At 39.0% G+C, this 26,317-nt stretch overlaps 1 protein-coding gene across 4 annotated transcripts in view; it reads left to right on the top strand.

Annotated features, from left to right (window-relative positions):
• KCNIP4 (potassium voltage-gated channel interacting protein 4) overlaps positions 1 to 26,317 on the top strand; it is a 1,258,052-nt gene that overhangs the window by 697,381 nt on the left and 534,354 nt on the right. Inside the window, exon 1 of one of the 4 annotated variants that reach the window (XM_043871385.1) lies at positions 8,504 to 8,642. The exons of the other annotated variants lie outside the window; for them this stretch is intronic. Coding sequence (XP_043727320.1) covers positions 8,543 to 8,642 — 100 coding nt within the window. The 5' untranslated portion in view covers positions 8,504 to 8,542. Of the gene's footprint in view, positions 1 to 8,503; positions 8,643 to 26,317 lie in introns of those variants that run through there. 4 annotated transcript variants of the gene reach the window in all.

Raw genomic sequence — 26,317 nt, 5'->3', positions numbered from 1 at the left:
GAATCCCAAATCAGTTGAAGATACCCTACTCTTTCTTATCCACGTGGTGACTGGGAATAATAACAGTATTTAACTAATTGAGTTATTTGGATTTATTGAGATAATTCATATAAAGCAATGAGCACAGCACTTGATGTATAGCAATGGGCTCAATAATTAATTACAGTAACAGGTCCCAGTTATTGAGCATCTACTATGTGACAGTCTGTTTTGAGTGCTTTATATGAATCATTTGAGCAACCTGCCCAAAGTCAGGAAGCTTTAATGTAGCAGAAGGGTGATTTGAATCCAAGTATGTTCCTAATCTCTGCATCATCCTGCCACTTCCATAAATGTGTTTATGTTTTCGCATTATACCAAGACACATTTCTCATGTGATGCAGTGCTGCTTAGTTATATTTCACAATTTGTATGGAAATACAAAAAACCTCAAATAGCCAAAGTAATCTTGAGAAAGAAGAATGGAACTGGAGGAATCAACCTGCCTGACTTCAGACTATACTACAAAGCCACAGTCATCAAGACAGTATGGTACTGGCACCAAGACAGAAATATAGATCAATGGAACAGAATAGAAAGCCCAGAGATAAATCCACAAACCTATGGACACCTTATCTTCGACAAAGGAGGCAAGAATATACAATGGAAAAAAGACAACCTCTTTAACAAGTGGTGCTGGGAAAACTGGTCAACCACTTGTAAAAGAATGAAACTAGAACACTTTCTAACACCATACACAAAAATATATTTCAATTCATTTTTAAGGGCCAAATATCCTCCTTTGTTCACTCAATCATAGTGTTCACACAATCATTCAAAGAATCATGAATTGTTCACTCAATTCAGGCAGGATTCTCTTGGTATAAGTAATTATCAAAGAAGAGGGAGGAATTAGAAGAAGCAGGCAACTGATGCTCATTTTGTGTGTCACAATGGGAGATGGCCTGAAAATAAGGGAAGAAACTTCATGGAGGTGTCAGTGCAACTGATTTAGCTGGCTTAGAGTATTTTCCAGGCTCTGGTCAAATTCTCTGGGAAGACTAGCCTCATTCTCCACCAATCATATAATGCAGACTGCCCTTGCTATGAAGAAAAAAAGCCACTTTCTTAATGTTTATACGGTATAAGCCCAATGCAATGAAGTTGATCTTGGTTGCATTCTCCTTCCTACCTCTGCCATCAAACCTGAGTGGGACTTTCCACTCTTATGGTACTTTCCTTAAGGCTAGCACCAGATGTAGCTGTGCCTCTAAAATACTATCTGATCATGATCTCTGGAGTCAAACCTGATTTGGGTTGGCTGGGTTGGCTATTTCCTGATGTCATCTACTAAGCCCTCTGTCCTCAATTTCACATTGTACAATGGAGGTAATGGCATCTACCCATAGGGTTTACATGAGGATGCAGTGAAAGAATTCATCTGTCAAATACTGATTATCCTAAAAATATTAGCTACTATCAGCTAAATTTCATTTTAATTGATTTAAAGCTTCGCAAAGACTGAAGAAAGCTTTTATTACCCATACCACCTTGTATAGTACCTTGACCATAAAGCTAACAAGTGAATAAATGATGAATAATTTGAAATAGCTGAAATGAAGTTTAGTTTTTGACCAGGCTAACTAACTGAGACTCTAAGAGTAGGATCTAGAGAAAGTTCTTCCACTTCTCCCACCTCACCCCATTTAATATCATCCCCAACTTGGAATCAAAAAGGCACAGATACACATAACTAGAATCCTTTTGTTCCCTGCCCCCTACCTCAGTTCATCAAAGGGCAGCCTCATCTCTCATTTTGGAAGGAAACATTGTTTTCCTTCCAAAAGCCATACTGCCGAAAATGAAGCAGAAATGGGTTCATTCCTGCCAGTAACTGATGATTTTGAACAAACAGCACTTTAGGGATATGCCCTGAAGTGAAGAGTAAGAGTGTCTCTAATTAAGTGTGCTCCTTTTTCTGGGGATAGGCCAAGGAACCCTAGTGGCAGCAGAGCCTGAGCGACTCCCCAAAGTTTCTTTGTTGATGCTTCTTTTAAGCAGAAACCCAGACCTGCCTCTCACCCTCCTCATTAACTTCTTAAAAGTACTTCATGTAAAGCTTTGGTAAATAATCATAACAGCATCCCCTTTTTTTCACCACTACCTTATGCTCATCCTTCCCTTCCACCCACCCCCAGGGGAGGGGGACAGAACGTTCCTTCATCTAAAGTCACATCAAGCCAGAAAGGATAAGCCATCTTTAAAAAGTCACAGTGAAATGTTGGTTACTTTTCCCTGTGGAGTTTGTATGTTAATGAAGGAAAGCATGTTTGTATCAAGTGCTTAGTGTATATTTGGCCACTGTCAGTGACAGCTGTCAGCCCGAATGGCCTTTGATGCTTTGGGACATCAGGCAATTTACTTATTCCTCCCAGGTCTCCACTTCTTCATCTCTATGGTGAGAATAAAAATCTTTGTCTTCTTCAGAGTGGTTTGGAAGGTGGGGCAGTCATTGTACTTATTTAGCCTGTGTTTGGCAAATTATGTACTCCATGAGCCTAAGTATCATTCACAAATATTATTGTACCTAATTGCCACAACACCCCCCAAGAGAGGTATATTGGCTCCATTTTGAAGACCAGCAGACTGAGGTTTAAGGAAGTTGAAGTCCCTTGAATGGGGTAAAAGTTCTGGAGTCTGTGCCCAGGTCCCTTCTTTATATTGATTACTCTGCGTGGATGCGTGGTCTTTTTAGTTGTGTCCAACTCTGTGCAACCATCTGGAAACTAGCCTGCCAGGCTCCTCTGTCCATGGGATTCTCCAGGCAAGAAAACTGGAATGGGTTTCCATGCCCTCCTCCTGGGGATCTTCACAATCCAGGGCTTCAACCCACATCTCCTATGTCTCCCTCATTGGCAGACATGTTTATTACCAGTAGCGCCACCTGATTACTCTAGTATTTCTCTTTGAAAAGAGAAGGCCAGGCACTACTGAAAGAAAAGACATTGCATTAATGTTTTAATTTGAGTCCAAGCCACGACTCAAAGTTAAGAGTTATTGACCAAGCCACTTTTCCCATTTAGACTTCAGTGTCCTTCCAGCTGCAATCAAAGGATGGGAGTGGAAGCCATCCCAGGGTCTTCTCACCCTCCATACCAATGGTGTACAGGTATTTTGGACAGAGAGACCTTCTGATGCCTTCCTTGTATTGCTTTCCTCAGTCACATCATCAGGAAATGCAAATGTTACTGAGAAAAGAACACAGCCAAGACATTTGAATGTGCAGGCTTACGGCTCCCCTTAAGGAGAGATACCAGGAACACCACGCTGTAGTAGCATTGAGAGGGAGCGTGCAGAAACCTTGCAAGGATCCCCAGGTGGACTTTGCTCTCTAGATAATAGGGAGTGGGGCTTTGGAAGATCAGTGAGAGAGCAGGTGGCTTTTAGGGAAGGTGAGAGTGTTAGCTACAGTATTCATTCAAAAGTTAGTCATTGCCTCTTATGAGGGCTTCCCAGGTGGATCTAGTGGTAGAGAATCTGCCTGCCAATGCAGGAGATGTAAGAGACATGGCTTTGATTCCTGGGTTGGGAAGATCCCTGGAGGAGGGCATGGTAACCCATTCCAGTATTCTTGCCTGGAGAATCCCAGGAACAGAAGAACCTGGCGGCCTAGTCCGTAGGGTCATGAAGAATCAGACAGAACTGAAGTGACTTAGCACACATGCATCCTCTTATGTGCCAGGCACTATGCTAAGTTCAAGGGATATCCCAATGAACAAGATGGATAAAAATCTCTGCCTTCATGGATAGGAGGTTGTATCCTAACAGGAGGAGATATTCTATAAACAGGTAGACAGATATACCTATCAAGTGGTGATGATGCTTTGGAGGAAAAGAGCACTTGTTCAAGGAGTAGTGATTCCAGGGGATGTTGTGGTTAACAAAGGCCTCTCTGTCTTGGGGCTTAAAAGCTAAGACCTAAAAAAAGTCACTTATTCACAGAGCATTCTGGGAATAAGCATTATTAGAGGGAACAGCAAGGGCAAAGTCCTGAGCTTATGAGCCAAATAGTCTGTGGTAAATACCTGCACTTTATCCTTTCCCCCTGGGGCCGGGGGTGGTGGTTTAGTCACTAAGTCGTGTCTAACTCTTTTGTAACCCCAAGGACTATTACCCACCAGGCTCCTCTGTCCATGGGATTTCCCTGGCAAGACTGCTGGAGTGGTTTGCCATTTCCTTCTCCAGGGGATCTTCCCAACCCAGGGATCCAGGCAGTCTGCAGGCAGACTCCTACATTGCAGGTGAATTCTTTACTGACTGAGCTACAAGAGAATTTTCCAAACATCTGCACTGGGAAGAACAATTCAGGTCCAAAGGAACACATCACTATAATGCCCAGACCTAGTGGACAGATCCTTATTCTAGCACTTTTCACTAGCATAGTACCTATACACAGTTCTCAGTCCAGGAACATCAACTTTATTTTATTTTCATAAAATTATATATGTATTTAAATGTGCAATATGGATAATATTTTGATATACGTAGTGCAATGATTACTGCAGTCAAGCTAATTAACATACATGTCTCCTTACATAGTTACCCTGTTTTTGTCATGAGAGCACCAGAAATCTACTGTCTTAGCAAATTTCAGGTATACAATATAGTATTAGTAACTATAGTCATCATGTTATGCATTAAATATCTGGAATTTATTCATCCTACATAACTGCAACTTCATATGCTTTGACCAACATCTGCCCCACCTCCCCACCCCTGGTAACTACAATTAGCTTCTGCAAATTCAGCTTTCTTAGATTCCACATTTAAGTGAGATCATGCAGTATTTGTGTTTTTTCTAGCTTATTTTTCTTAATATAATGTCCTGTAGGTTCATCCATGTTGTCACAAGTGTCAGGATTACCTTCTTTTTCAAGGCAGAATAATACTCGTGTGTGTGTGTGTGTGTGTGTGTGTATCAGGATTTCTTTATCCATTTATCCACTGACAGGCACTTAGGTTATTTCCACATCTTGGCTGTTGTGAGTAATGAACATGTAAGTGCGGGAAACTTTTCAAAGTACTGAGTTCATTTACTTCAAATGTATACACTCAGTTTATATTTCTAAATTAGGTGATAACTATTTTTAATTTTTGAACAACCTTCATAATGTTTCCCCAATGACGGTACCAATTTACAGTGCAAAAATTTACCCTTTCTCCTTATCCTTGCTAATATTTATCTTTTATTTTTTGATAATAGCTATCCTAACAGGTGTGAAGTGGTATCTCATTAAGGTTTTGACTTGCATTTCCCTCATGATTAATGGTGTTGAGCACCTATTCATAACCTGCTGGCCACTTGTATGTCATGTTGGAAAAGTGTCTATTCAGGACCTATGCATATTTTTAAATCAAGTTATTTGCCTTTTTCTGCTATTGAGTTTCATAAGTCCCTCATATATTTTGGATATTAACCCCTTATTATATATATATTTTAAATTATTTTTTTAAAAGGTGAACATTTATAGCTCACAAATCAACAGAGTGACATTTCCACCCAGAATTAGATATATAGTTTGCAAATATTTTTCGCATTCCACAAGTTGTCTTTTTATTTAGTTGACTTCTTTTTTACTACCCAGAAGCTTTTTAAATTGATGTAGTTACATTTATTTATTTTTGCTTTTATTGCCAAGACATCAATTTTAATTGTTAACATAAAAAAGTAATCATTGAATTTTATTTATAGGGCAAATTGAAGGGCACTACAGGGTGCCCCAGGGCAGAAAAACCCCATCTGGAGACCACAGGTTATGTGTGTTTAAGTAAGTAATAATAATCCTGTGAATGAGCAGGAAGGAAGCATCATGGATTCAGTTAAATACTAGTTTGAAAACTTCTCATGTTGCAAAGTTATGGGGATTAATGGATTAGTAAGAATGCCACAAAACAGTTTAGGAGGATCATTTTGGGTGTAACATTCATTCCTAGGCTGATAAGTACTTGTGCCAATGTTTGGCTTTTTAATTCATTTAAAGCTGGAATAATGAGAAGAAATAATGGACTTAGTTGAACAAATCAGAATTTGAATCTTGGTCCCATCACTCAACAGCAGAATGATCTTGAGCCTGTTATTTAAATTCTAGTTGGTGCAGTGTTCCTCTGTAAATTTCGTCTGATTATATGTTTTCAGAGTGACTAAGAAGGAAAAGCAAAACACATAAAGCATCTGGTATGTGGTAATTACATAATTAGTGGTGACTATTGTTATCCAACAAGTACCTATACTGCACATCAATGAAATATGATGTGCCCTCCATGGAGGCATGTGGAGAGCTTAAAGATAACAAAGACATGATTTATGCTTTCTAGAAACTTACCCTTAATTTGTGAAGATGTTCACCCAAGTGGCTATAATATAACATACTGTAAGAGAGAGAGAAAAAAAAGTACTATAAAAACACAAAAAGAGGAAGAGAGTTCTTTCAGTTCTGCTTGGAGAAGTTTCATGGAAGAGTTTTAGGAGCCTGACAGGCAGAGTTGGTGTGGAAAGGATTTTCCAAATACATGCATTTTTTTTTTTTTTAAACAAAGCCTGGATGATGGAGAAGCACAGAATGAGTTTGGAGGAAGGAAGCTGAGCTGGCAGGTAGAGTGAATGGACAGAAGGCCAACGAGGTACAATCCTCAAGCTGGTACCAGAGCATGTAGAGACCAAGATGGTGCTCCAAGGATCACAGACTTTATTCAGTAGGCAGATGGGGAGCCATGGGAGGTTTGGAGCTTCCCATGTAGCTCAGCAGTAAAAAACTCACCTGCCAATGAAGGAGACATAATGAGATGCGAGTTTGATTCCTAAGTCCCAAAGATTCCCTGAGGAAGGGAATAGGCAACTGACTCCAGTCTTCTTACCTGGAGAATCCCATGAACAGAGAGAAGCCTGACAGGCTACTACTGATCATGGGCTCTCAAAGAGTCAGGCCCAATGAAGTGACTTAGCACACACACATATGATAAGATGAGAGTTGTATCTCAGGGTAATTGCCCTGCCAGCTCTGTGTGGTATGCATAAGTATAGAGAGACTTGTGATAAAAACAAGAGCTAGTAGTGACTGAGCTCTTAATCTGTCCTAACACTATTACTCATTAATTCCCTCAAGGGTCCAATGAACTAAGTGCTATTACCATGCCCCCTTTTACAGATGAGGATATTAAGGCATGGAGATGTTAAATAACTTACCCAAGATCACACAGCTAGTAAGTGGTCAGACCTGAATACAGAAAGTCAGGCTCTGGAGTCCCTTCTCCAAATCATTTTGCTCTATTTCTTCAAAAGCTACCCTGCCCTGCCTTTGCCTGATGTTTCTTCTTCCTTCCTGCTCCTAAGTTTGCTCATCTCTGAAAGAGGAGACTTGAATTGTGTTTATGAGACACTTTCTAACTCATTTTTTTTTAATTCTGTATTTTAATGTGGGCTTGATCTATTTGGTCAGTAATCGGGTAGACACAAACACGAAATGGCTGTGTAAGTTAGAGACAGAGACTCCAAACAAATTTTGTTTCTGATTGACTGTTCTTAAACTTTCTCTGGCTCAAGATTTACTCAAATCAATTAAAAACATACAGACAAGCATAGAAGGTACACAATGAAAAAAATAAACATAACTATATATTTTGGTTTATTGAGTGGCAATGAGCTAATGCATAAGGTAACTCTAAACTCTAGGATTTACAAATATTAAGAATACTTACTAGTTGATCATACCCATGCTTTGAAACGATGTGATGATTACCACTCAAACCGGAATATTAGTTCACAGTGACTCACACAGAGCCCCAGGATAAGGCAACTCGCTGAAAGAATAAAGTCAGTATTGCAAGAGAGTCCCTTAAGCCTCATTTCTCTCCGCGCTCAGCTAGTTGGGACAAAATACACACTTCGCTTTTCCTGACTAGTAAACAGGCTTTCTGAAGCAGCTGAATCTAAGCTGTCACTTCGCCTCTCGGCATTTTCAGATTGTTCTTATTTCAAATTCGATGCTCTGGTCCCTGTCTGCAGCGCGGGAGTCCAGCCCCTGGTTAGTTTCCGTTTCCAAGGCAACTGACCAGCCCAACAAAGCCACTGGCGGCAGCGGCGGCGCGGGGCGCGCTGGTCCCGGGGCTGTGGAGCCATCACTGCCGGGCGTTCTGTTTTCTGGGGACCTTCCTGGTAACCTCCCGGGTCTTCGATTGATCTGCGCCTTACTCCATGCGTGGCTGTCTTTCTGTGTAAGAGTGATAAAGGGAAAGCCGATAATTCCGACAGGCCCGACTTTATCCGGCTGCCACTTCTGGCCTCTGCTACAGTAGACAGGATGAATGCATTTTCTCTCATTCACGCCCTCTCTCCATCTCGTCGTCTCCTTGCGCTCTCTCTCCCTCTCTCTCTCCCTCTCTCTCTAGCTCTCCTCCTCCCCTTCTCTGGCAGTAGCCTTCTTAATGTAGTTTAATGGCTTTACAAAGAGAGCCAGGCAGAGGAGCACTTCCCAGTAGCTGTGGTCGGACCATGACCTAGCTGACCATGAACTTGGAAGGGCTTGAGATGATAGCAGTTCTCATCGTCATTGTGCTTTTTGTTAAAGTATTGGAACAGTTTGGGCTGATTGAAGCAGGTTTAGAAGGTAAGGGAGTGCTTTTTAGTGACTTCTAAAAATTCTCTGTTTTGCAATAAAATTTTCTTGAGGGAGCATAAGAGGCACCTGGGATGAGATCAGAGAAATGTTACTCCGGGGTGGACTTGAGGAGAGGTGGGTTTTTCAGGGTAGGAAAGATGAATAAAATAAACTTTTTTGGTAAGTTTCAGTAACGTTTTCAGAGCAAAAGAACGTTAAAACTAAGAGAAACACTTTGGGTCCGAATGTTAGCACTTAAACTGAGATAAAATGTTTATAATCGGTATATCTGCTTGTATTGAGAACATTTAGTCCATATTGATGTTATTTCACTTTATCTAATATCCCATTTTATTGTATAAGCAAATTTTATCTGGATATATTGTGTGGTCCACTTGTTTCTTGCTGTGTAAATGCATTCATCAAATGGAGATGGTTATACATTGATTATAATTTCTTACGGTTTAAGATTGGAGCCTAAGAATGACAAGGTTTTTATAAGGTTGTCTCAAGCAGTATTTATAACATTACCTATTTTCCATCCCAACGGAGACTCTAAGGGGCAGAGTCCCCAACTGACAGAGTTTAACATAGATTCCAAAGAGCCAATTGTTTTTCAAGTGTTGCTGTTTACGTTCATCAGATGCTCACTCCCCTATTTTCCTTAACAATCGACTCGTTTCTTTAAAAAACTAAGGTGTGTATTTGCCTGTATCTTGTCCTTAATTTGATGTTTCTTTGAGAATCTGAGTAAATTCAGATTATTATTTGCTCACTGTGCAGAACACACATAGTTTTTTGCATACAGCCAGTTATTATTTCTATAACGTTGTCAGAGCAATTTTTAAAAGCATCCCTAGGTGATGGTTGACGTATTTGTGCTTGATATGCATTTTGCCTCAAATTTTAAACTTGAATAAAAAATGCATATATTTGTAAATATATTTACATTCACAACTGATCTGGTCCCCCAGAGAATGACTGCCATGTGTGACATAAATAAAGCTGCCTTTACAAACAGCAAAGGTCAAATTATAGGAAGTGTGTCACTCTGATGTAGGTTATAGAAGCCTACATCTGTAACTGCTTGGAGGGGGGAGATGGTAAAAAGTAGGGATTGTTAAAGTGATTTTAAAGTTTACGGAATGCTTTTTGAAAGCCCTCTCTGGTGGCAATATTTACCATGTGAAGAAGAAGATAAAATTGTAAAATCTGGAAGTAGTAACTGCTGTTTAAAATTGACTTTACCTAATGCATTTTTGTGACACCAATAACTTGGTTTGGCTTCTCTGCCTTTGAGTGTGTGTTATTTTCCTGGCAAATGTGATTGGGACCTCCCATTTTAATGCCCTGGTTTTTATTCTCTCTGAGACTGACAGTTCCTCAGAGTAGTGCCAGTATTTCTAGCTCTGTTGAGGGACTTTCGTTTTTACCTGATTTCATGGATGATTTGTGGTCATTCTTAAAACACTTTTTTTTGAGAGCTGTTACTCGGCATTTTGTGATGATACCTCTCTAGGACTGCTTTTGTTTCAGGAGTACAAACCAAATGATAACATGCATTTCCTTCCTCTAAGGACTGCTACCCTTTATGAAACTATTTCCCTATTCTTTGTTATATTTCAAACTGCACTAATTTGTATGAACAGTTTCAATCTTGTATTTTATAGTTTACAATATCAGTATTTTCCAGGCCAACATTGTACTAATACTGTGGAGAGACTGTGCTTTCTCATAAACTTTAACATAAGTCCATATCTTAATTCCAGGTTTTAGAAAGTATTTTGAGATAGTAAAATGTTAATTACCATATCAAGGAAGATTATACTCAATATGTATAAGCTGACCAAGAAAGAGAGCAGTAGTGATTTCCATTGTGAAGTTTAAGACTTATCTCCAAAGTCAAAGCTAGAGTCAGAAAACCTTCAAAACAGTATTGAAGTTGGCCGCATAGTTTGCTTACTGGAGATATAGAACAAATAAACACATGAATATGCTATATTTCATTGTATATAGTTTGAATATGTAGCTCCGAATGTGCACACTTTAAAGTTACAACCTAGCTTTAGTGGATAAAAAAGATCAACAGCATTTAAAATAGTATCTTCATAGATTTTTCTAAAGCTGTTTTCAAAGCAAACACTGATGCTCATTTCATTTTCAAATAAGAGTTCTCTTTCTCCCCATCATTTTACATATCTAAGCCGGGGATAATGATTCCTTCACCTTTCTTGTCTGTCTGCTCAAGTGACCTAGTAAAGAAATTTGAGTATTAGATAGAAAAATTTGAACCTTGCTTAAACTCCTATGAGGATGATTTTGAAATTTCTTTTTCCCTAAGCAATTAAACCTTTTCATCGAAACTTACAAATGTTTTATAGTGTAGTCATCATCCAGAATGTAGTTTTTTGTATTATTGTATGTGCAGTATGCAGTATGTTCTCAAGGGCATGTACAATACTGTATTTGCCTAATGTAGTAATCTTGCCCTAAGTATGTATAGAAAAAAAATGTACTTCAAAATAAATTGATAACATTAAAATCTGAAATATTTGTATTTGCTTATCTTTGAGTACTTTGAGCTCCCTTTCTTTGCACAAGCCTGTAGAATGGGTGTCCTGGGTCCTTCTCTTCCAGTCTATGGATGATATGCAGAAACACATATACACATAGATTCATGGCAAGTGCTAAATTGCCTCAACCTGTATGACTCTTTGTGACCCTATGGACTGTAGCCCGCTGGGCTCCTCTGTCCTTGGAATTCTCCAAGCAAGAATACTGGAGTGGGTTGCCATTTCCTAATCCAGGGGATCTTCCTGACCCCGGGATTGAACCCATGTCACTTTCATCTCCTGCATGGCATGTATTTACAAACAAAAAAGTTGCATTTAGCAGGTAACGTTCTTTGGCAAGAGAAAATGAAACAGTAGTAGGACTACAGGCTCATACTTCCCCTTTGCCACTCCATTGCTTTCTAAACTTGGGTAAGCCACTTTACCTCTTCAGTTGTCTAAAATGGAAAAATTGGACTTGGTAATCTTCACGGAAATTTCCATTTCAAAAGTTCTGTAAGTCTATCAGGTAACTCAAATTTGATCTTTTATATAGCATGTATTCTTTCTTATGAAATGGGTATTAATGTCCCACTTTGGGACAGTGCTGCTACTAGGCTCATCTTTCCTTCTCTTCCATAGTGGGCTAATTCATCATACCCCAAGGGAGATTTTCATTGCATTTCAGGAGAAGAGAGAAATGTCCTTCCCTGTAGCTCTAGAATTTGACATTTGGGGCTGCTATTTTAGGCATCCTTGTGACAGAGTTTCTCAAAACTTATATGGGTTTGCAACAACAGATAAACACATCATGTTATAATTTATTAATGTTTCATAGTCCAGTTCTTTTCTTTTCTTTTTTCTTTTCTTTTTTTTTGCAATTCAAAGTTCAGTGTTTCTTTATTTAAAAAAAGAAATATTAATACCAGGTCAATATGCAAGCATAGGGTTGGAAAGAATCGGACATGACTGAAGCAACTAAGCATGAGCAGGATGCGTGCAAATAATATTTTTACCTTGAGCAAAGTTTTGAGGATAACACACACAGCCAGAGTTTTGAATTCACAGGTTCTCTCTACATAGTGAGGAATTCGGAAAGCTCAAGAGTTATGCTGGTCTGGAATATTCCTAAAACCTCACAAGAGTAAATTACCTGTTTTCCAGTTATAAAAATGAAAGTGGTTTTCTGTTAAAAGCTTCCAAGGAGAAACTGAATCAAAATTTCAATGGCAAAGCTATGTCATTATTTCTGTATGCAACACTGGGTTGTGAAAATATTGACTTTTCACACAAATATGTATTAAACCATGCTGAAGTAGTTACTGAATTAAGAAAGAATCATCCTTCTTCCTACTACGAACCTTGATACAAGGCAAAATTTTACAAAAGCACAATAACACACATGACTTGAAAAACAGTATCTTTTATTTATAATTTCGTTCATAAAAAGACAAAAAAGAAACCAACTGCTAAGCCCTTTGTAGAATATGCACTAGGATTTCTTTCATGTTGATGGTGCTCACTTTGTTTAGCAGATATCTATGATACTGTAATCGGAGAAGGCAAGGGCAGCCCACTCCAGTACTCTTGCCTGGAAAATCCCATGAATGGAGGAGCCTGGTAGGCTGCAGTCCATTGGGTCAGTAAGAGTCGGGCACGACGGAGTGACTTCACTTTCACTCATTGGAGAAGGAAATGGCAACCCACTCCAGTGTTCTTGCCTGGAGAATCCCAGGGACGGGGGAGCCTGGTGGGCTGCAGTCTATGGGGTCGCACAGAGTTGGACACAACTGAAGCGACTTAGCAGAAGCAGCAGCAGCAGCAGCATGATACCGTAATACAGCTTTCCCATGAGATCTAAACAAGGCTTTAGCCATAAACTCAAAGATAAATTTTCAGAACCCAACTTCTTAATTTTCCTGTGTTGTTGATAGAAGTGTGGGTTTGCTGGGTCTGTCAATAAATTGGGCCAGTTTTCCAAACTCTACTGACTTTGTGACCATTCTGTGATCTTTAATGAGGACTCGATAGGGAGGGAGCTATAATTTCTATCTCAAATAGCTTAATGGAAATTTACAAAGCAGACTCTTTTAAAATTCTCCTAGCATTTTTGCTCCTCCGAATGCAATGGAATGTTAAAGCTGTGTGTATTTGGACTATCAGAAAGGTCTTTCTAAACTGGAATGTTTAAGAAAGAGAAAATCATTTATAGAGATATTAGAAAGCTTAAATTTTTTTTTTACAATATCTAGGAGTGGAATAAAGAGAATACTTAGACAATTTGATCTTATTTAGGATCTTTTATAGTTAATATTTCAAGAACATTAATGTCTACAAAGGGACTATTGGAAGAAGAGATTTAGTATGTTCAGAGATTTACTCAGAGGATATAGAATTATTTTGCTTGGATTCTAATCACTGCTTCACCTCTTAATAGTCATTGGATTCTGGGCTATTACTTTAGCTCTGTAATCCATATTTTATCCATACAATGAAATAATGATAAATAATATTAATATCTTGCTTTATTAAGGGTTACCAAAATTCAAGGCCGGCCTGTGTTGGACATAATATACTATTAAGCTGTGTACTAAAGCGTTCTATAGTATAGTATAGAAGCAGTATCACTATTAGTATACTAATAATCTTATTTAATCCTCACACTAGTCCTGAGGTAGGTAATAGTCTTATTTAATCTTCACCCTGGTCCTGTTCTCAGTTTAAAGATGAAAAAATAGAGCTTCAGAGACTAAATAACAGCTCAAGGTTACTCAGCCAGTAGGTCATAAAGCTGGAATTCAAACTTAAGCCATCAGGTTCTATATCCTATTCTATAGTTTTAATCTCCCAGACATTACAGAATGATGCAATGGCAAATATTTGGTGAAGAGGAGAAAGTGTTAAGTCAAGTATCCACTAACTCTTCCTATAAGACTTTTTTGAACACATTCTCTATGTGAGACACTCTCAATCACTAACATTGTTTAATAATCAAAAATGTTTGTACTGACCTGCTGTCTATACTATTCTAAGTACAGCAGAGAGAAGAGTATAAATCCTCTACCTTATAAACTAGGCAAAATGTTTTACTGTAAGTGAATTTGCATTAAATTTCAGTCAAATCAAAGAAAGGTTCAGGTGAACTCTGGGATAAAAATTAAGAAAGTAGATATATGTGTTCATCCTCAGACAGAGACCGGTTTCTGTCTAGTTTGTCTGAGGGTGACAGGTGGAAATTCTGGAAATAGATGGGACAGAGGAGGGCTGATGAGGGAGAAAACTCTGTATCGGATGTTATAGTACAGAGATGAGACTCTGAATCCAAGAAGGGCTTTTTTTGTTGTTTTGTTTTTATAAAGGGGTCTAAGAACTGTTTGGAGCATAGACAAAGGTAGTAAGATGATCCACACTAGAATTTTGGATCGAGTGCATCTAGCATTGATTTCTAGTGTAGCACAAGCTTCAGTGAGGTTTTAGGCTTAAAAAGATGGTCATCAATGAAAATACATACTCTAGCCTTTATCAGAAGGTATAAAGCATGAAGGAACCCAAATAGTTCTAGCTATGGGGATCAGAGTTCAAGGGAAAGAAGAAAGCTTAACTGAGTTGAGAATTCACTGTTGGACAAACAGGGTGAGAGGAGTATTACATATACTATGCCCTGAATTATCTTATCAACCAATTGAGATTGTAGGTGTTATTTCTGTTTTGCAAATGGAAGAAAATGGAGATTCAGAGTGATTAATAATTTGCTCAAGGTCACAGGGGAATAAGGAAGGAAGCTGGATTAGTTCCAATACCTTCATAGTGGCACTGATTCAAATGACATTCAAAATGACTATAGAAGATAAATATTCAGAAATGAGATAAAGTTTACACAGATAAATAAAGGCCATAACATAAAGTAAATCTCCTTACAACATTGCCTAAAAATAGTTCCTTTTTAAACATTTGACTTTTATTTTTTGTTTTACTTCTACTCCTTTGTAGAGGCATTCTACGTAAAATCACAGCTATGATAATGAACAAAAAGAAAATGAGGAAGAGGGAAAAAGGAGGAAAGATGCATGTCTAAGTCACATAATTGAAGCTCTGATTTATCAAGGCTTCATAAAATGGGAAATCCTTTAGAAATTACCAATTCCAAATCAATCATTTCATAGTTGAACAAACTGAGTCCCAGAAAGAGAAGTACTTACTGAATGACTTGATCTTGACAGACTCTTCTCTGCAGAGAAAAAATCTAATTTATTGTGCTCAGACAATAAACTTAAAACATAATCTAAGTTCTGCAAAATATTTATCTAAATTATAGCACTCCTTAATTATTTTGCTACTGGACCAATAACTCTAAAGTTCAAGGATTCTAAGATGTAGATGATAAGATTTGTTTACAAAATATCCTCAGGCTGAGGGACTTGTCCATAAACTGAGATAATTTCCACCTTGATGACTTGTCTGCATGTTAGTGGTAAAGAGTCATTACCCCCTGACAGTCATTCAGTGGTGCCAATGGATGGATATTTGGAAGGTCCAGGATTAGTAGCCAGCAGATACATTTACAAATCACGAGCGTATTTATCCTAATTGTTCATCACACTGATTATTAAAAGCAAGAAGCACCTTGTTCATTGCTTGTACCATCTCACAGAGGCCTACCTTGACCTCTCTGAAATTTACCCCCACTGTCCAGGCTGTTGGAAGCAATTATTTGAAAAGCATTGAACATCATCAAGATGAATCTCATTGCTAAAAATACACCAATTGTATGGATCAGTTCTTACAGAGAGGACACAGCATATAGATGTGAAGAACACCCTCTAAGCCAAAGTAAATGGACAACAATCAAATCCCATGTGTAATATGTATTAGTTGTATGACTCTGGATAAGCACCCCGGTCTTCTGTGCCTCAGTTTCTTTATATCTTAAATAGGAATAATCCTAGTACCCGCCACCCTCGTTTGTTGTACAGATTGAAATGAGTTAGTATTTATGTGTGCTTAGAGCCAGCTCTAGAATATTATAAATGACTTCTGTGTTTTGCCATTATGGTTAGGCACCATCATCTATCTTTCTTAAAAAAAGGAGGCCACCACTCAATTTCTGAAATCAAAACTAAATTTATTGCTTGCTAAGCAAGTGGGAGGTGAGCTTGTAGGATACAGTTGTTCAGAGGAAAACACTGCTAATGTTTTATGGAATTTGAGGCTCTCCAAAAAGTGGTTACTCTTAATGGGAAGTTGTCATTGAGCAGTTGGGTTGGGTTTAAAACTGGTTCTATGGCTACTTGTTTCTATATTCGAAAAATGATCATTCATTTCCCTTTGTGAAACTACAGTACAGGAACTTTTTACTTTCACAGTCAACAACATTGAGGATAATTTGTTGAGCACCTCCCAAATATCGGCCACTGTTCTAGACACTGGTGATTCAGACTTAAGGAAAGAAACAAAACCTTTGCTCTTGCAAGCTGATTTGCTAAATTTTGAGATGAAAATACTACAAATGCCACAGAAATGTATGGGAGACAGGTAGTTATAGTACCATTCTTTCATTCACTAAATATGTATCTCCACTATGTTTCACACATAGTTCTAGGCACAGTAATGAGTGCAGTCCAAGTCCTTGTGGAATTTACATCCTATCAGGGAAGCAAGACAAAAAGATATAGTAACAAAGGAATATATAATCTGATATTTAATAGAGGCAGGCACAAAATACAACAAGAGGAGAGAATCAGGGATATTATAATAGAGTGATCAGAAAAGGCCTTTCTGAAGAAGTGACTTCTGCCAATACTTTTAAGAAATGAGTGTATATAACATTGTAGAGTCTGGAACAAGAGAATTCCAAGCAAAGTGATAAGCAAGTACAAGGGCCTTTGCTTGAAAGTTTGTTTCTTGTGTCCAACGAATAGAGGGAGGCTGGTGGAAGTGGAGCAGAGTGAGCTGGAAGGGTGATGGTAATAGTGGAGCGATGGTCAAGGGCACACCTTTCAAGATCATCACCACAACTTTGGGTTTTGTTCTTCATATACTGGAAAGCCACTGAAAGATTAGACTAGGAAGTCTCTTTTAATTGTTTAGTCACTAAGTTGTGTCTGACTCTTTGCAACCCCGTGGACTACAGCTGACCAGTTTCCTCTATCTGTGAGATTTCCTAGGTAAGAATACTGGAGTGAGTTGCCATTTCCTTCTCTAGGGGACCTTCCCGACTCAGGGGTCAAACCCACGTCTCCTGCATTGGCAGGGGGATTCTCCGCTGGAAGTCTCTATGAATCCCCTATTCCAGATTCTTTTATAGGCTCTGATATCATTTTTCACACCATGTCTGCCTGCCCCAGTCTCAGCAAGGGCAGACATATCTTTGCTTTGCCCTGGGCAACCACCAGGACCGTGACTCATTACGTTTTGCCAGACCTCTCTCACATGGAAGAACTCCCTCTACTTCCCATGACCCATCTTTAGCATGTGTTTAGGCCTCAATATTAATTTCCTTTTGCTAAGCTAGATCTACCATTCTACTAGCCCATGAGGGTTAGTAGGTAAGCAGGTCTAGTCTTCATTTCTCCTTACTAGGCTACTTCAAGATCCTAGGATACAAAGGCTGCTCTTAATTGTATCTATAGGAACAATGTAAATTGTCTTAGTAAGACTTTACTAGAGAAGATATTTTAAAAATTTAATGATATTTCCTGAGCACCTGCTGTAGTCAGAGTATTAAGACAGTGGAGGCAAAAAAAAGCAAATTTTAGAAAAAGGAAAGCTGTGTTGTTATCCTTTGAGTAAATCCTCCTCCCCCATGTATTAACTCCAAAGATAAATATTCAAATTGGGCATGTTCCAAGTTGAGATGAGAATAATAGACCAGATATTTGTACTAATAACATTATTTTGGAGCTAACAAGAAATAAAGAGACTGTAGTCCCACCCCCTCATTTTATGACAAAATTGAAGCCCAGGAAGGTTAATTGACTTGTTAAAATTTATAAAACTAATGATAGCAGTAGACACCATAATAAGTGCACCATCTATGACAGTGTGATAAATTACATTAAGAGTGAGAAGATAATAATTTTACATTTTTCTAATTTTTACAGAACCCTGTAAGAATAATTTTATTAGCCACAGCTGTAGGAATTCTGGCTCTTTATTTACTTAATATATTATGAGTATCTTTTTTTTTTTTTTTAATTTTTTTATTAGTTGGAGTATCTTTTTTATATTGCTATTTTCTAGTGTTTTGGCTTATGCTCAGGAAGATAGGGGGTAGGGGGAAGTCTCTGGTGCACAGGCAGAAACAAAGCTCATGAAAAAACTGATGAAGTATGCCAAAATCTGACCCACAGTGGTGAAGACACATGGTCAAATACCAAAAAAGGCTTGTGCTTAGGCATTGTGGCATCAAATGAATACGGGAGTAGGGCCTCAAGCAGGGAGGGCCCAGAGCTGGTGAGCAAGAAGGTGCCATGACTTGCTAGTAACACCAGAACACCTGAATAAGAAATGTGTTGAGTCTATGCCAGGCACCGCGGTCAGCATTGTCTATATGCATTAGACTTGTTGACAATTTTTATGAACCAGTTATATAACTGACGATTAAAGAAATGAGAAAGTATATGCTCTGGAAGTCTCAGTCACTTGGATCATGTACATAGAGGTGGTCTAGCTGGGATGAAAATCCATACCATTGACATTGAAACCATCATGTTCCCATCCTATCTGCTTCTCAAGTAGGGCTGAGTCATGGTCAGGTTTATTTATTTGAGGTAAATAAAGATTAAGCTGCAGACTCCCTCAAGAGTGTGGACCTCCTCCCGTTTCCTTTCAAAATAAATGTTAACTTCCACACCAAATCTTGTATAGGTGTTTTTTTCCCTCTTTAAAAAACAAAACAAAACAAAACAGGTTCTTATATTCCAAATCAGGCTTCCCAGGTGGCTCTTGTGGTAAAGAACCCATCTGCCAATGCAGGAGACACAAGAGACGAGGGTTCAATCATTGGGTCAGGAAGATCCCATGGAGGAGGGCATGGCAACCCCTCTAGTATTCTTGCCTGGAGAATCCCATGGACTGAGGAGGCTGGCAGGTTACAGTTCACGGGGTTGACACGACTGAAACGACTTAGCACATATTCCAAATTATATAAGATTCAGGCCTGACTTAACCAAGATCTGCTCCTACTGTGAACTTATATAATCTTGCGTTTTTTGGTATTGTAAAGTCTATGGCTGGGGACACAGAAATCAAGGTCTATCTTCCAAAACAGAAAGCTGGATACAAAATTCCCGTTAGGGGTCCCCATTTGTTTTTGTTGCTCAGTCACTCAGTCGGGTCCAACTCTTTGCGATCCCGTGGACTGCAGCATGCCAGGCTTCCCTGTCCTTCGTCACCTCCTGGAGTATTCTCAAACTCATGTCCATTGAGTCAGTGATGCCATCCAACCATCTCATCCTCTGTTTTCCCCTTCTCTCCTGCCTTCAATCTTTCCCAGCATCAGGGTCTTTTCTAATGAGCTGGCTCTTCGCATCAGGTGGCCAAAGTATTGGAGCTTCAGCTTTAGCATCAGTCCTTCCAATGAATATTGAGGGTTTATTTCCTTTTGGATTGACTGGTTTGATCTCCTTGCAGTCCAAAGGACTCTCAAGAGTCTTCTCCAGCACCACAGTTCAAAAGCATCAGTTCTTCAGTGCCTGGTATTCTTTACGGCCCAGCTCTCACATCTGTACATGACTACTGGAATAAATGTGGCCATTTATTGTACATACAGTGTAAAATCCAGGTAGGACAAAGACTGAGAAAGGGAGGCATGGGTGAATATAAACAATGAATTTATTATTTATTTATAATTTGTTTTATTTGTGATTACCTATTATAGCTGTATGCTATAAATTTGGAGTGCCACCATAGAAATCTTCATGTTTACCTTTTCCCTAGTCTTCATCTAGGACAGATGGACCTTTCCATGTTCATGGGTATTCATTCATTCATACATACTTTCATTTAATCTATACTTAACCAAAGTTTTACCGTATGCTGTTCTAGGGGCTAGGGATACAACAAGGGCAAAAACACTGAGGTCCCTGCTGTTAAGAGGAGTTGGCCTTGGTTGCAGTGGAGACTTTCCTTCCCTGTATTATAAGCTACAGATGGCAGAGGATACCAACGTAAATGTTGGTACATTTACCATTTGCTTTCTTCTTCTGTTACTGTGAAATGGAGTGAGGTGAAAAGCATTTGTGAAGTAGGGAGTAATGGATGTTTTAAAGAGAGAAAGTACAGTCTAATCTTTTTAGAATTTGGGGGAGTGAGTTTACTGAGCAAATGTGAGGCCATTGCTAGGCACTGCTTTAGTGCCCATTTGAGGTCTGGGATCATCATTTTAAAAGAAGACTCTCCCTGACTGGGATAAAGTAAGCACTTTCTTAGGTACGCTACTGCTAGATCATTCTTTCCAGAAATATTCAAAGAGAAGGGCAAAATTGTGTAGCAAGTTGGAAGAATGACAAAAGTAGCTGGGAAATATTAGAGAGGATATGGTTAATACAACCTCCAAATATGCAAAAACAGATATAATGGCTCAGACTATAGAGGTCCAACTACAGAAAATTTGATATGAAACTAGGTGGGGATTATGTCCTCTAGCTGTGTGATGAGGCATGGATTAGTGATTGAAATTTTTATTTCTCAATTCTGTATCTAGTAGTTATTAATCTATATCTAGTAGTTACTAATCAATTCCTAGCAGTTACTAATCAATACTTAGTAGCTACTAATCTGTGCCCTATCTTCAAAACTGTGTGTTCAAGGACTATTTAAATCAATGAGGTAAGCAATTTTGTATGTCTCTCCACATGTACAAACTTGTGTACAAATATGTATTTGTGTAATCATACACTAGACTCATAAGGGCACACACTTAGATATATCACACGCACACAGTCTCCGACAACATAAACGATGAACTTCATCAGTTAATTTGATAAACTGTCTGTTTAAAGAACCTGATTCTTAATTCTTTTGCATCAAGATCTATGAAGATTCTTTGGGAGGTGAACTTATAATTAACCATGTATATAAGAACAAAGGCACAGTGCAAAAGAGCACTGGAGAGAGAATGAAATTTGACTGTGGATTGAAGAGGAATGCACTATATGTCTGGATTGAAACCATCCTGACTGCAATCTGTACTCTAACTAGCTGTGTGATCTCAGGAAAATTATTTAAGCTTCCTGATCCTCTATGTATTCTATAAAATTCTCTACTGCATCTAGCTCACAGAATACTGTCTGAAAGCAAAACATTTTTAATGGACATAAAGTGCTTGGGATGACTCGTTCTGGCCGCTAGTAAGTGTCCAAGTATGTGTTCTTATCTTTCCTGGTTCTTGCTCACCAGGTCTTATACCTCCCTCCTTGAGGAAAGGCCCTATCTTGTGGTTTCCTGGCTGCCTCTTCTGGGTCCAACCTGCTGCCCTTCTTAAGCTCGGATTCCTGCCTGATCAGTGTCATCTCTCCTGGCCATTGCTTCAATTTTGAATTCATTCAGTTTGGGCAAGAGCCCTACTTCATTTTCCTACTGATCAATCCCCTCATTTGCCTAGCATATGTCCTTTGAGACTGTCAAATACCACTGTGTTGAAAAGGTGTTTAGAATATATTTCTTAAGTTAAAAGAATAAGTTTCAAAGCGGTATGCAAAATGATGATCCCACTTTAAAAAGTACACACACAGTGTGGAGAGAACAAACACCAGCATTTTTCATTTCTCCTTTGAACTTGTCCATTTTTGGCATGTGTGTAAACCACATCTTAGAGGTTATTTTTAAAAGGAAAAGAATATTAATATGAAATGCACATTATTTTTTCCAATAGGAGAAATGCAGTGCCCACTGAAACAGTCATTTATCAATTTAAAAATGAAAAAATTTTTTTTTGATCCAGAACACATATTTAAAATTGAGCAGTTCTATGTTTGTTTATCTTTGAAATAAGATCATTCAGAGGAAGCATCTCTGTACTTGAAGGTCAGATTTTCATAATTTGAAATCATTTTTCTGCTTCAAGTCAAACAGTTTCCATGGTGGATGACAAAAAGCTGTCTCTATAGAAAGTCATATGTCAGGAAGTTATCAAGGGCCTGGGATATTGATATTTTACCTAAAAGCCTCACTTATCTCCAAGAGGAGCTCATTTTCTTCACCTTTTACAAGGAACTGTGGTTTTACGACTCTGAGGAATAAACCATTTCACTCCATTTATGTGTTTTGCTTCATTTCCTCTGAAAGGGAAAATTGGCCTGGGAGTGTGATATGGGAGGAAAGGGTGGGGCGAGGAAGGAGAATGCAGAGGGACGTTTGCTCCTTCTTGGCAATTCTTGGCTTCCTTGACTTCTGAGCTTCAATCATTTTCTTTCTCAAACGGCAGCTTGCCTGCATCAGAGTGGTCACCATTCACGAGAAAACCTAGGTACAAGTTATTTAATTCTGCAAGCAGGTTGGAAGGAAAAGAGGGATAGAAAGGGGCTTCCAGCATTAGAAGGAAGTGTTTAAGACCATTGCAAAGATCCCATTGAATGGCTCCTGAGCAAGGAATTCTAAAAACCTCACATTTCTCGTCTTCTTGTGAAGTCGCTCAGTCGTGTCCAAGTCTTTGTGACCCCATGGACTGTAGTTCGTCAGGGTCCTCCAGCCATGGGATTTTCCAGGCAGGGATACTGGAGTGGGTTGCTGTTTCCTTCTCCAGAGGGCCTTCCTGACCCAGGGATTGAACCCCAGTCTGCATTGCAGGCAGACTCTTTACCATCTGGCACCAGAAAATCCCTAAATACCTCACATATATATATATATATATTTTCAAAAGTCCTTTATAAAATTTGACCATAGGAATGATCCATATAGGACTTTCCAGGTGGCTCAGTATATAAAGAATCTGCCTGCAATGCAAGAGATGCAAGAGATACAGGTTTGATTCCTGGGTTGGGAAGATCCCCTGGAGGAGGGCACGGTAACCCATTCCAGTATTCTTGCCTAGAAAACTCCACGGACAGAGGAGCCTGGTGGGCTACAGTCCTCAGAGTCGCAAAGAGTTAGACATGACTGAAGCAGCTGAGTACTCATGCACACACATGTGATCCACATAATTTTCCTTTTCCATTGCTAGATTTTTTTTCTTAAATAATGAATGTGAAGAGCAATAGGTTAACTTTTCAAATCAATGCAATTTGGTGTAGGATAAAACTCTACATTATGACTTTAGGCTATGATCTGGGGATGCAATGTAAGTGATACATGATTTGCACTATGGAAGAACTTAAGTCCCAAAACAACTCCCCTGAAATGATAGTATCATGGAAAGAACACTGCGTTGGTTTCAAATACTCTTATGTTTTTGTCTAGATTCAGTCACTAGCAAGTTATCTGGTGTTACTTTTCCTTCTCTGACAAGTGGGGATAATACTGACCCCTTAGCATTCTTGTGACAACATTAAGGGCAGTAGTCAACAAGTGGGGTCATCCAGTCAGTACTTGTTACACATTGTATCATAGTTGGCCAGGTGGTGTTAAGTACTCTGGAGTCTGACAACTTGAGTTTGAGCCCTAGCCTGGGTCTTACCTGCTTTGGATTCTTGCGCACACATTTCTTATCATTTTTTTGCTCCAGTGTCCTCATCAGTAAAAAGGAGGTAATAATGGTGTTGATATCGTAGAGCTTTGAGGATAAATGAGCTAAAATATGTAAAGCACTTGTAGTGCCTGGCCCAAGGTAAGCACTGTATAAACATCTCTTCTTATTTCCTTTTTTTTCCCTCTTATTTGCAATAGTTATTGATTTTTTTTCAACCTAGTTTAGGGAGTATGTCCATTTTCTCTTTCTGTTAATTTTTTTTTTTTTTTTGTAATAGTGATAGTGGCTTCTCTTTTAGCTGAAGTCTCTCACACTTTGCACTGGACACTTAGCTCCTTGGGGGATAGCGGTGCTGTGAGCCAGTGTTGAGTTCGCAGCGCCCCTGGACTGGTCATCAAATTGTGGTTCATATGCCCTTGGTAATAAGGAAGACTTCATGAGGAGAGGCTGTGCATGAATCAACACTAACCCTGCCACTGGAGGAACAAGCCCAGTTTCTGGTAGTTAAACATCTTTCCTCCTCGGTAAAGCCAAGCAGCGCTTCAGAGAGAAAGAGTTTGTAACTCCTGCTTATATCCCCTACAGCTGTACTTAATATAAACTCAGCAAGTGACTATGAGTAAGGGAGTTAAATAACTGTAAAATACTACAACTTTTACTTTGCTAAATCAAATTTTACAGTTTTTTTAATTCTAAAATATTTTTTATATTATGTACATATGGTATTTCCCCAAAACTCAAAAGGAGGAGTGGGGGGGGGGGTGGTGAAAAGTTAAATAGAGGAAGTCAAATGGTAGGAGGCTTCCCAGGTGGCTCAGTGGGAAAGAATCTGCCTGCCAATGCAGAAAACATAGGAGATGCGGGTTTGATCCTTGTGTCGGGGAGATCCCCTGGAGGAGGAAGTGGCAACCCACTCTAGTATTCTTGTCTGGGAAATCCCATGGACAGAGGAGCTTGGCAGGTTACAGTCCATGGGGTCACATGGCCTTGCAAAGAATCAGACGTGACTGAGTGACTGATTATGCACTCAAAATGTTAGGAGCCCTTATTAGTCTTTTCATAAGCCATAGAAACCCTCTAAAGGCTTCTAGACTCCTTTGCAAAATACGTTGTGAGGGTTATAAGTATGGATATGAACTTGGGCAAACTCTGGGAGATGGTGAAAGATAGAGAAGCCTGGAATGCTGCAGTCCGTGGGGTCATCGACATGACTTGGCTACTGAACAAGAAGCAGCAGTATGGAACTAATAAAACACATTTGGTACCAGATTCTTCCACACACTTGCTTGGGCACTAGGAGGCCTTTTGAGAAGTAAATTAACTTTCCCACATTTTGTGTTCCTTATCTATCATGTGGAGATAATAATATTTATGTCAGGGGATTATTGTGATGATTAAATGAATAAGTATATGTGTATAAGGCACTTAGAACAATATCTGGCTTACCTAACTCTGTTTATTATTGACTTACTATTATACAGTCTTCCCTTGGTAACCTCTGGGAATTTGTTCTAGGACCCTCTTGGATGGCAAAATCTGAGGATGTTCAAATCCCTTATATAAAATGACACTGGTCCAGTTTACCCTTAGGTTCTGCATCTGAGGTTTCAACTAATTTCCATCAATAGTTCACTGAATCCATGGATGCTGAACCCAAGGATGTGGAGGGCCAGCTGAAACATTCTTAAGGCATTAAATGAATAGAGTCTAGTTTTTGCTTTTACATAGTGATTAGAAGAGTTATGGTACTTTGATTCAAACACATTTATTTTCATATATTTGTGAATACTTTCCAATGGGAGCATCCATAACATTATTGGTATTATTATAATATTATTTTAATTCATATAAATGAATGTAAAATGAATGTGAAAAAACTTTGTTTTTTTCTTTGCCAAATTAATGCAAGCTCATAAAATTTCAGGCAATGCAGAAGTCTAAGAAATTAAAACAAACAAACAAAAAAAACTTAGCCCCTTAACTTCCTCTTCTCTCCTGTCTCCTGTTGTAGAGAACTACCAGAGTCACAGTAATACCAGAATAACAGAAGTACCAGAGTAACAAACAGTAGTTTCTAAAGTGTTTTCAGTAGAGTCAAAGATCAGGCAAGAAAAGGCCTCTCTGATCATGGAATTTTGGAAACACTGTGTTGTAGGTCCCTTTGGAGACTCAGAACATACTTGGACATATTAGAAGTGCTGAGAAATCTTGCAACCAAGTGTGCTAGTTGTTCAGTCATGTCCAACTGTTCGCAACCCCATGGAGCCCACCAGGCTCCTCTGTCCATGGGATTCTCCAGGCAAGAACACTAGAGTAGGTAGCCATTCCCTTCTGCAGAGGATCTCCCCGACCCAGGGGTTGAATCCGGGTCTCCTCCATTGCAGGCAGACTTGTTACTGTCTGAGCCACCAAGAAAGTGTTTTCAGTAGAGTCAAAGGTCAGGCAAGAAAAGGCCTCAATGACCGTGGAAATTTGGAAACACTGCTGTCGGTCACTTTGGAGACTCA

This window comes from Cervus elaphus, chromosome 17 (assembly GCF_910594005.1).
Source record: "Cervus elaphus chromosome 17, mCerEla1.1, whole genome shotgun sequence".
Taxonomy (NCBI): domain Eukaryota; kingdom Metazoa; phylum Chordata; class Mammalia; order Artiodactyla; family Cervidae; genus Cervus; species Cervus elaphus.
This window is presented reverse-complemented; position numbering and strand designations above follow the sequence as displayed.